The sequence below is a fragment of the Coloeus monedula genome (assembly GCF_965178545.1).
Source record: "Coloeus monedula genome assembly, chromosome: 5".
NCBI lineage: Eukaryota > Metazoa > Chordata > Aves > Passeriformes > Corvidae > Coloeus > Coloeus monedula.
Window position 1 is genome coordinate 54934794 of NC_138785.1, and position 12539 is coordinate 54947332.

The 12539-nt window shown below is 33.6% G+C and overlaps 1 protein-coding gene across 3 annotated transcripts in view; it reads right to left on the reverse strand.

Moving 5' to 3' along the window:
* Positions 1-12539, reverse strand: part of PCDH7 (protocadherin 7) — a gene marked incomplete at both ends in the record, with an annotated part of 264634 nt that overhangs the window by 208998 nt on the left and 43097 nt on the right. Inside the window, one exon of one of the 3 annotated variants that reach the window (XM_082282617.1) lies at positions 5438-5479. The exons of 1 other annotated variant lie outside the window; for it this stretch is intronic. In XM_082282617.1, the coding sequence (XP_082138743.1) occupies positions 5438-5479 (42 nt within the window). Of the gene's footprint in view, positions 1-5419; positions 5480-12539 lie in introns of all 3 variants that reach the window. One more of the 3 variants, XM_082282616.1, reaches the window with a different exon arrangement.

Sequence of the window (12539 nt, forward strand, 5' to 3'; positions counted from 1 at the left end):
GTGAAATGGAAGACATGAAGCATTTCTACAATATGATACTACTTTTTACAGACATTTCTATGGATCTCATAACTACACCTTGTAGGTAATTCACAAAACAAAATGTATCAAAGAATTTTCTCTGACTGAGACAATGAAAATTATCCTTTTCACAGGTGTAGCCCAAAAGAAGTGGGTACTAGAGGTAGATCTAGGAACAGAGACTGATTTTCTGGTTTCTAGCCCTTCTACAGCTAGACTGATTTTCTTCCCCTCCATAGAAATGGTGTTGTGATGTTAGTAAAGTCAAATACACAAACTGTCTTCTACCATTAGATATATGCTAAAACAAACCAAGTGTGATGAGACATTTCTACTTAAATGTGTTCCATGTTAACTGACATTAGATGCAGAAAGGGTTTGAGCTTGAACACATATAAAATTCCTCTGAGATTAAGTCTCTCTGTAGACTCAGGTCAAGAGACACAAAAAAATGTTTCATCCTAAATATTAGAAAAACAACTTAGGCTGAATGAAAGGGGCCCCGAAATGCCTACTTCCTACTAAGTGTGACACGATGCAGGTAGGTGAGATGCCAAATTTTGCAATAATCCTGATTCACCTTTTAAAATTATGCATGTGTAACTGTTTACATGCTAACTCGCTTCTTAGAGGTGAAAGCTGAGACTGGCTAGAGTTGTCTTTACTCCCTGTATGCTTTTACCATTCTCACAGTACAGGGCTGGATAGCAGAAGAAAATAATCATTCTTCTAAGAATAAAAAGGAAAACAGCTGGACATTAATGATATAGAATTATGCCCACAATTCTTCTGAGGTTAATTAGTTTATATACTCTTTTGCTCATATTTGCTTAAAAAAATGGCCTTAAAGAATATTGGAGAAATGATACCTTTTATGCAGAAACAACAATTGTCAGCACACAGTTTCACAGTTTAAAGAAGGGCTATTTTGTGTCAAAAGCCAATTGAAAATCCTGCTTTCCTGAATAAAAACTCTGTAAAATATAACATAAATAGATAATTAAGCCTGATAAGATAGGCTATAGAGCATAATTAGTTTACTAAAGTCCTGTAGAACATTTTCCTCTGTTATATTTCTCATAGATAATATATAAATAAGTAGAGTATTTATATGTATAAATAATAAATAATTGATTTTTTTTGAAAATTGGCTTGGTTGACACTTGCTACTCAAAATAGTATTACTGGCATAAACTAAGACTGTTTAAATGTGAAAACTAATCTGATTTGAATAAAAATTAATTTTAAACTAAATGTAGAAACATTAATGCCTTTCTTGAATTCCACCACTGAGCAATATTGAGGGCTCTGTGGTGACTGCCAGGGGTTATAACAAACCTTTTCTTTTTTTCCTGATAAGTGCCATAAATTCCTTAGAAAGGGCAACAAACTGGTTTCCTGTGATAGATGCCATTTCTAGGAACTAAAGATCAAAGGAAAACTCACTGCCCAAGTAGTAATCTATTGGGGTATGATGGAGAATAGTAATTCAATTGTGGCTTCTTGGTATTTCAGGAACACATTCTAACAAAAAAAAGAGCTTAATGCTAAACAATGAAATTGTAGGCATGTTCATGGTGATAGAAAGGATTTAAAACATTTGTCACATTCTTCATATTTGCTCTTAATGCAGATTCTTGTAAAATATTGAGAACGACATAGAAGATGGAACAGCACTTGACATATTTGTAGTTTTCCCTAAAAGAAATGTCGAAAGTCAAATATAATGTCTACAAGCAAAATAGCTTAATTTTTCCCCAATGAAGAGGGAGATAATATTGAGTTTGTAAGAATGCATAATTAAGTATACATTGGAAATTTAAATATAGCCAGTGCATTTGAGAGTAAAAAGATATCTTTTATTAGCTCAGCAAAATTCAATCTATTGAATGACTCTCAAGGAGTAAAATGAGTAATAGGTTAAAGCATGGATTATCCTGACTTTTTAAATGACAAGTGGGTAAATCCAAGACTCTGTGTTTATGGCCCTAAATGAAGCTTGCAGGAAGAATAGAGACAGAGTTTTTTTATCAGCTTGAGAAATCTCAGGTGAAGGTTTTAAAATGTTTATGAGCCTTTGCAAAAACAGTTTACTTGAATTGAATTGTATTGTTCACCCTGAGACTAAAGTGTGGTCTGGGTGGTGAAAGTTTACTTAATTTAATCCTTTAGTCTAGGTTTGACAGACAGTTTAGCAAGCTGAGTACTACTGTGAAGACCATATCTACTTCTCCATTTATATGTAAAATTGCAGTTGGCATCTTTGAGAGTGCCTCTACAAATTGCGACAGTACACATTCACCAGGAGAACCATTAAGATGAGAAAAAAAGATCTTGGGCTATACAGCTCCCTTTTCCACTGGTTTCCACTTCATATAATATTCCTACTAATAATTTATATAACTTGTTTTGTGACTAGCTAGAAAAATTTTATATCACAACTTCCCTCATAGTTTTCTACTGACATATATTGTTCTTTTGTGTTCTTGTATAAAACAAATGAAAATAAAGGGATACTGAAAAAAGAGTGGTCTTTACTTATATAAGCAATCTCTGGGTATATTTGGCCTGGTCATATGAGTAAGGCAATTCAGATTTGGCTTTAAAAGCTCTGACTTAACCTCTTCCTAGTAGATACGAAAATGAGAGTCATATGGATGTATTTTTTTTCTCTCATCCAAGAAGGACGATGGCAAACAGAAAGTAGAATGTCACTTCTCACAAATATCTTTCAGTCCCCCATTCTGACATAAAAAAAGACACTACCCAACAATGAAGCAGCCGTAGGAGGCAAAGAGGAAAGAAATAAAGCATAAAAGCTATATTACCACTTGCAATTCTGAAGCTCCCAGTGTCTTGCAAGTTGATGTCACAGAAGAAAAAACTCCTCATTTGATCTCCCACTGTTTTGCTGCCCTTTCCCCACTGGTACTCTAGCAGGAGGCAATATAAAAGTGCTTTTATTCCATACAAATTGCTTGACTGCTAAACTCTCTGAAATATGAAAATTACAGTAGTTGCACAAATTTTTTTTTAAGGATTCTTTCTTCACAACTGCTTCTGACCAAAAAATTAAATACAGAAGAATGAAATGGCAAGAACACAGAAGACACAATTTTAATTTAATTTCCTGTTGAATAATAATTTTATTGAAATAAAATTGCTGTATTTGAGATCAGAATCTGACCAGAGGTCCTTAACATTGCCTTTACACATTCCAGGTTAAATTTTTTTTCTAAAATAATGTCTATATTCAGAAAAAGGCTGAAAATTTCACAAAACATATTTGCATACTTAATGCATTTATTTCTGCAAAATGTTATATGTTAAATATTTTGGTGTTTTTTTCTTTTTTTTTCCTCATCTTTAAGTAAGATTTGCAAATGCTCTGAACGCACAAAATATGGTCCATAGACTGCAGGTGTTTCATATACCATTTCCAAGCATGAGTTGAACTAAAGAAAAGGGATTAAAAATCCAAAAGAAACAACCTCTTAGCTGATTTTTTTTGACGAAGTTATTTGTACCAATCTTTATAGTTCACTGATATTCCTAAAAAATACATTCCAATAGAAAACTGTGCTTTTAAAATCTCTTTTGCATCTTTTTCCTTCTCATTCCTGTATGTCTTAACTGTAATTTTCTTTCTTTGTGTATTTTATTAATTTCTATAAGTTCTTTTATGCAGAATTACTAAAGTTCCAGACTAACAATCAAGGTTAAATAAACAATGTACATGTAGAAAACCTGAATCAATTCAAAAATGAAAGAATTGATTTTTTTTAATTTTAATTTTGCTCATTGATTTTGTTCACAGAAAACAAAATCGATATGGTAGCAGCCTACTGACTTTGAAGTTTGATAATATATCTCAGTGCAATAAAGAGGTCAAAGCCCCTACTGTATCATAAATTCCTCCACTCAGAACTAATTACTCCAAGTGGAAAAAAGTGGCAGACTATCTGTTTTGAATAAACAGATGAATGCAAAGGGTGAGCTAACTCAGGCATAAACACATAACAAGCAGGAGAGAAAAAGTATTTTTCAGCATTGTTGTTCATACAGTTAGGAAGCCATACTATGAAGGCAAGTCACAGTGTACAGTCTTGTTACAAATATAATGTAGTTTTCTCATGCAGTCATACCAGATTTACATCACAAACTTTAATGGGCTGAAGCTATGCTTCATTCCTAAGAAAAAGAGCTTTTTGAAAAATTATTAATACTTCAAATATCCTCTTTTGTTGTTTCTCATGATGAACAATATGACTAAATAAATTATTTAGGGGAAAACATTCAGCCTTTCCATAAACTGATATATGGTGTCATATTCAAATACATATATAAAATGAATATAAAAATTGGTGTGTGTACATATATATATATATAAAGTTGGAGTTGCCACTATAGTCTTTGTTTTTTTGTGCTGCATGTAACTCAGTAGTGACTGCAGAGTCAGAGAATTTCTGTATATATGGTTTTGATACTGGCAGCTCTACAAGCCTTGATAAAATTATTCTAGTCTGGAGTGCTCTAGCCAAGTGAATTCAGTTGTCTTGAGAAACCAAACTGTACGTGTATCATGTGAGTGACTGTTGATTTCCCTATATGCTGATAGTCATTTATCCTGATTTTGTTTCTTTGTATCTACCTCAATTTCCTTGTAGAGCCATTTTTCTCAGTGAAATCTGAAGGATGCAATTCTGCTTGCCTTGAATCCTCTTCCACACTCTCTCTCATGTCCCCAAGCAGGACAGAGATTTTCAAATACTAAGACTCTTTCTGAATTTCCAGAATTTCAGTCCTGAGGTATAATTTTTTTTCTTTGTTTATCTAGCATGTCATCAGGATTGGTTTATTGGGTTTTTTTTTCAGCAAACCACAAATACTTCATTGATTCAAACACTGAAAATTCAATCTTGTTCACACTCATCTCCCAGTTACTAATTCAACAAATAATCTAATCAAATTTCAGTCTTTTCAAAGATGGAACAAAGAAGAAAATGGTGAGTTTTTTCATCCTATTCATATGACTGAATTAGATGGTATTTGATCCTCTTCCTCTACTTACGATCAGTTCTGCTTACCAAAGCTTTCTCATGTACCATTTTTTTCCCTGTTTTGAATTCTTTATTCCATTGACTATCACTCCAAGCGTATCCAAAAAGTAATCTGAGTCTCTTGTTTTCAGAGGTTTTTTTTTCATGATTTATCATGTTTGGGGTTTTTTTTTTTTTCTAATAGCTTTGCTTTAAAGGTCCACTTAGTTCAGCAGTAACCCTGCCCCCTGGGAATCAATTTCTTAACATAAGAGTAAAGAGAGTTCATGGATTTTGTGATCCAACATCCCTTAGAGTTGGAGTGTCATTTCATAAATAATTCACTTACGATCACATACATTCATTTTACATGATTCCTCAATGTGGCCAGGGTGCTGCGTAGTCTGCACTGTATCCACCTACAAAAAATACAGAAATATATATATGTCTGCTTATCGGGATGTGAGCAGGGTTTGGCTAACTTAATCCTCTACCATGGATCTTACTAGTGAGCAAAAAATTTCTCTTCTCTGCCTTAGGTCCAAACATATTCCATAAAATAACTATTTTGGCAGTGAAGACAGAACTGTCTGTTTCACACAATATGAAATCTGTTTCATATTTTTTAAGAAAAAGAAGGAATTAAGTGAGATATGCCCAGAAACAAGCTGGTTTTAGGTTATAGACAAATTGGAGTGATTTATACATTCTTCCTTTTCTTAAACAGAGTTACTGAAGACAGAGGAAAAAATAATACAGTTGTCTCAGGTATCAGTGATGAGCATAACTCTTCTCCATCAAATGATGGGCTAAATAGTGCAGTACAGAGAGTTGAAAGAAGCAAAGAATAGGAATTTCACAAGAAAACAAACAGGCAACTCCTCTTTCCCTTCATCTTTCTCACCCAACCACCAGATAAAACGGAGTGAGCAAGCCAGAGTTGGAGGGCAACACAGAGTATACAATGACAATTCTGTGGACGTCTACATTCTTCAAAATGCCAGGTATCAACTATCTTGCTCTAAGGTAGACATAAAGAAAATGCAGAACTAGGGGAGAACCTTCTTCCTTTGAATCACTTTGATTAATATGTTTGTGAAGGAAATGAAACACTAAAGACATGCACACCTAGTGATAAACAGTGAAGGGTTCTATCCAAAATATTCTTCAAAAACAGCACTTAAAATATCACCCAGAATTGAGTCATCCACACAGAAAAATATTAACCCATTGTTGCTGGTTACATAACACATTTTGTTGGCATTCATCAGTCTTTTCAGCTTTTCCAGTACCATTGAATTATTAATAATTTATATTTATTTTACATCACTGACTACTACATCCTTATTTTAATGAATCATTTCTTCTAATCTGTTACACATATGCAAATTTAAAACCAAATTACACAAACGTAGGATAGCAATGTCAAGCATCTCTCTAAAGCATCTTTTACTCTATGAACATAATCCATAAAAGACTCCCAAATGTCCTCAAATAATAACGTCTGCTCCTCAATCTAAATATGTTCTTCTTATAGGAAGCCATCTGGGACAAGCAAGCAAAACATTCTGTTTTGGTTGCAGAAGAAATATATTTACACCTCAGTAAAATTCTTCATCATCGCCAGTCAAATTATATACAAACCTCTTTGTTCAATTTACACTGGCTTAACTTGACAAAACAGCAAAAACACTAAATAGGCCAAAACATTCAATAAAAATACAGGTAATGTATCTATCTTTCTATCTACCAATCTATTTTTATCAATCTCTACCTTTCATTTAAGTTCATTAAGTACCTCAAAATTCCTAACTTAACAGTTATTTAAATTCATATAAAAATTAAGTTTTGCTAACTTTAAGAAGAGTACATTCACTGGTATAGTAGACTTGTCCAGTATGCAATTAACAGAGATATGTTAACATGTATTTTAAATATCTTTCTCCAAGATACGTGTTCTGAGGTCAAAAAAGTTCATAGATGTGACGTATCCCTTCTACAATAAGAGCTTTCTTGTATGACAGATACCCATACCATTTTTTTCAGCTGACAAATCAAATCATAAATAGCGAGAGAAAAGCTAAAACAAGCAAAACAAATTACCTGGCACATACTAGACAAAATGTTGAATCTTTTTTATCACAAATGCAATATATTACATTATTAAATCTCAAGCAATCATGGAAGTATCAGTGTGTGTGTCTGTCTTACCTGCAGTACACCTGATGCAGCATACGAAGGGAAGGATGACAGTGCAATTTGTTGTGCCTCTCTACATTACATCTTAACAAGCAACAAAGTCTGCATCACCTGCCAATCTTTGGCACACTCTATGCAGGCATAGAGAGCAAATTGATGGAAGGCCTTGCACCTGCACCGCAAGTGCTACACACTACATGACAATCTAAGGACAACACTGGAACAAATCAATGCTTCAAAATGCTCACTGGTGCTCAGAAATATGTACAGGACTCCAAACATAGACTGAAGAGAAGTTCACACCCAAAACACATTCTCATGCTCTGTGTCATTAGTGTAGATGTGTCCATATATAATGATTGACAGAAAATAATTAGAAAATTATCTTTTCTCCTGAAATTCCTGTTAATTTAGGTGCTGTTGTCCCCACTTCTTTATGGCAGTTGAAGAATCTTGCTAATTTCCAGGAAATTGATATTATTGTCTTGTTCCTTCTCCCATTTTCTTGCACAAAAATGGACATATGCCAGAGTTAAATGAAGAATTGGAAGTCACTACCTCAGTTTTCATGAGCAAGATGCTTGCAGCTCTCCACTAACCCAGTCCATAATACTAAAATACAGGCCTGGAAGTTTCTTAATACTTACTGAGTCCACTTTCTGCTTATCATGGGTATAGTTTCACATAATTTCTTGATAGGTTACATTTCTATTGCATGAATATTTCAATGGGAAATTGCTTCTGGAATTTCAACGCTGTAGTACATAAATATTATTGCAAAACAACCCCAAATTTATTCAAGGATCTTTATTTCTGTTTCTCCTTTTTCCTTAACTTACATATTTATTGCCATTGGAAACCAACCTTTTAGTATTAGTGGCATATATTTGCTATTACTGCAATTGTTTTTCATTCAATAAGCGAGAAGTCACACTCTAACAGAGTGTAGATGATCACAGACAACATATTGCTACAAACTTAGAATTATTAACTTCTGCAAGTACCGTTTTATTATGGGGTTTTATGGCCACTCATTTCACTTTATTCTTAGAACTATATCTCTGTCTGTAAATATGTTATGATTGCAATACATATTATATATTCATCTGATTGATGTGTGCACATGACTAAAAATGTGACACAAGTTTCTGCAACATTCTTAAACGGAACTGAAAGGCACAACACACTCATCTTTGCCCACCACAGCAAATGCCAGATAAAAATATATCTCCATAGATTTCCTGTTACATTTCACAAGATACTCCTAACTTATTTTTAAACTTCTTATACACATGTAACTTCGTTTTCAGTTTGTGGCAGAAATCAAAATAGGATATGCAGAACTATAGAAAGTGTGTTGAATATATTTCCTTAGAATGTACATCTAGCATAAGGAAAGGTAATTCTCATGTTCTTAAATAAACAAAAGAAAATTAATCAGTAAATGAAACATTCACTATCTTTATATTGTGCCATTTGTATACACAAGTAAAGGCCACATACTGGGCAAAAAATAGGCAAAATGGTACTCAAGAACAGTTATTTCTGAATAAGAAATTAATGAGGATTTCTACATGTGAAAACAAAGGGATGCATAGATTTTGATAATTAAAATTTTTGTTATAGATATGGTTAATATAAGTTAATATAAAAATTTAATAATCCTGCAAATGAAAGTTTTTAAAAAAAAAAGTTAAAGAAAGCTTTAAAGAGTAACACACCTAGAGTTAGCACACAGTTTAACATGACTGTATTCTCATCTAACCTCATTTAAATTAAATTTATCATATTTTTATTCTCTGACTACTTCTGACTCCTGCATGTTAGGTAAATCAAGTCTATCCAAACTAATACTTTTAGTTCTTACCAAAACAAAACAAAACAAAACAAATTATCCTTTTAACCCATCATTGCAAGCATAAAATTGATAAAATAAACATCTATCATTCATTATCTTTACAAACTCTCTGGGTTATTGATTTCCTTCTCACACTATGCTTACAAATGAATTTTGAACATTTAGGAATCTGTCAAATCCCACCACTTATGTTATTTTCATAGTCACACTTTGCAATAATATGGTAACGTATCGACCACTCTTGATGTTAAACACTAGAGGACTGCTGGCTCACAAAGCCAGTGGTTACAGATGGAAGAACTGTGTACATGCCATTGACCTGAAAGTAATTAATTCATCCCCACAAACTAAAGAATTTATAACATAGAATTTTTTAAAAAAATCACATCCACTTAAGTGTTTAGCAAGCAGTTCCTTCTAAAAAAACCCAAAAGCTTGTAAACTAATAATAAACATATACCTTCTATTAGTAGTAGGTAGGAATGAAAACCAAAATATAAAATATCCCATTTAACTCTCTAATCCACTCTCACAGAAGCAGTGCAATATTAAAAAAATTGCATATTTAATGCTATTTACTAGAATGACTTGCCATTGATGAAGCACAGAACTGTCTTCATTACAATCCACTATAAAGATTTTATTGTTTTATCTTCAGTATGCATGCACTGACTTATGCCAGATAGACCATATTCAGAAATATAACTTGCTAACAGTATTTTGAAAGCACAGAGTGGAATAACATAGTATTAATCTACCTAAAAAGCCTCAGTAATGCAAACTTCCATATGGTTTGCCTTCAAGTTATGTAATACATTTATCAAAATTCTGTCACCTTGCCCTATTGATGTACTGCATTAAAAAGCACTGTAATGATAAGAGTGATACCTATTTAAGTTATTTATTACAATCAAGCCAGAAAAACTCTGGACCTCCTTAAAAACTGAGCAATACTGCCATGTCAAGAACAGGAAAGGTTCGTGGAAAAACAGACGCGTAAGTACTGATATCCTTAGATGCCTCTGATGCTGCAAACCTCACACGGAGAAGTTTGTGCTGCTCCTTAAACAGCTTACAGAACAAAGCTTGATCTCAGTGTAGATAATGCTACTAACAGTTTAATCCATCATTAAGGAACTAAGGCATTAAAAGTATAGCCCATATTTTTTTGCTGTTGTTTCTTTGTCCCTTTTCTTAGAAATACACAAACCTACTGGAAGGAAAATATCTCTATGATTCTATTATTCTAAACTGATGAAGTTCCATTTCAAAACTATCAAGATATTTTTATGTCACCTCAATCTCAGAGAGCTGAAATATTTTATTTTTTCAGTTTCTAAATTAACATAGAGTGGTACATATTTCCTGTTGTGACAATATTGTTCTTTAATACGTTTTGCTGATATTTATTCCCAGTATATTTATGAAGACAAATCACATCTCCTCTCCCCACTTACTCTCTTAAGGCTCTGAGGTAAACCTAGCAGTGGTTTAAAACCAGACAGCAGGAACAGTTACCACCCTCATCTGCTCCACCCTTCTGATGGGCACTAAAGCCCTCAGGGCAGGGTTTTACGGCATGCCTATGAACTCATCTACTATTGCAGTCTTCAGCTGGGTGTATTAAAGTAAAAGAATTCCAGTTTTGGTTTACCCTAATATACAAAACAGTGGTTCACAAAGTGATTCAAAGGAGGTTCAAGTATTCATGCCTTGAGGACAGTAACAACTTCTGCCATCCAGTTTTAGCCTGCCACAACATGTCTCTCAGAGCCTTAAGTCTGAATAAGCAAAGTCCTTTTAGTCTTCTCTTGCTCAGCTAGGTCTATATTCCATGGTTATTAAACAGCTTTTTCTGAATGTCTAAAAGTAAGCTTAATTCTTCCTGAAAATGGTTGAGTAGAATAACAGAACAATTTCTCAGAGGAAGTTTCATGAATGACTTCTCAAATGACATGACTATGTCTGTTTCTCTCACAGCAGCAACCAAATTGATGCAGCCTTATGTTGCAGAAATAAATTTGCTTGTGTTACACTAGTGGTCCTAGTAACTCTGTCTAATATATTAAATTCTTCTCTTTTTCTACTGCTCCCATGTCATTATTTCCTACCTGAATTTACAACTTGGTCTTTCAATTTTTAACTCCTAAAGTCTAGAATGTTTTCTAGTCCTTCAGCTAGACAGTCTAATTCTCACACAGACTCATTATGTTTATCATATTTGTTTCACAATCAAGTCTCCTTATTACATTTGCACTAATTTTGCTTTAAAATATAAAGCAAAAATGTTCTTGAGACTGATGCTTGACTCAAGTAACTTTTCGTGATGCTTACCTTTGCAAGAACACCAATTGTCATCTCATTTAAGTGAATTTCTTACATATTTTTTTATTCCTTTAGCAGTACCTATCTTCCTCAGGTGCACAGATAATTTCCCAGGTGGCACAGTATCAACCGATGGCTGAAGTCCAAAGAGATGACTAAATTTTCTTTGTCTAGAAAATTGGTTATCTTTTCAAAGAAAGATATCAGATTGGTTTGTATAAACTCCTTTCAGTAAAGGCATTTTCAATTTCCATCCTATCTTCCCTCATTCTTTATGTCAGTAACTTAATTTTTTTTCATATAATCTCTGCTCTACTGTTTGATAAAAGATGAGGTCACACTTTCAGACCTTTATCACTTCTTTTCCATCTTCCCCACTACTTAAATATAAATACTTTATTTGCTATTCTCCAACAAAACAGTACCTTTTTTTTTTCCCTAACAGATTTATTTAAAAGAAGACATTACATGCTTTGCTCTATATCACTCAGAATTCTGTGGTGACACCTATCTGGTCCTACTTGACTTATATACATCAGACTCCTGGTTTTGCTTTTATCTCAGACACTTCCAGCTTTTGCCTCCCATGTATATCTCTGTCACATCTACATTACCTTTCACTTCTAAGTGTAAAAATCGTCCTGATTCTCTCCCTTGCTCCTATAGCTTAATAAAGTTTTCTTTTAATCATCCCTTTAATGTCTACCTCAGTCTACATTTGTCAGCACTTAATCCTGATAATGACCACACCCCTATAATGTACATCTCTCTGATTATCTGACTTCCCGTCTCCCTCCTTTTCCAATTCATTGTAATTTCTTGATCTTTTAATTCCATACAAAAAAAAAAAAATCTTCTCATGCATCTACATGGAATAAACTGCTGTGCATCTGAGGCTCTGAGAAGGAATTTGAGCTATTTTACTTCATAGACAAGTATGAAGAATATTTCTATATCAACTTCCCCACTTTCCTCCTGTCAGTGTATGTGAAATCATTGCCTACCCCTACTACTGAAGGCCAATGCTGAAAGAATAAACTGTATTGATTGAACAGGGAAAGTACTTTTCCAAGTCCCAGAATTAATCTGCCTAGAGG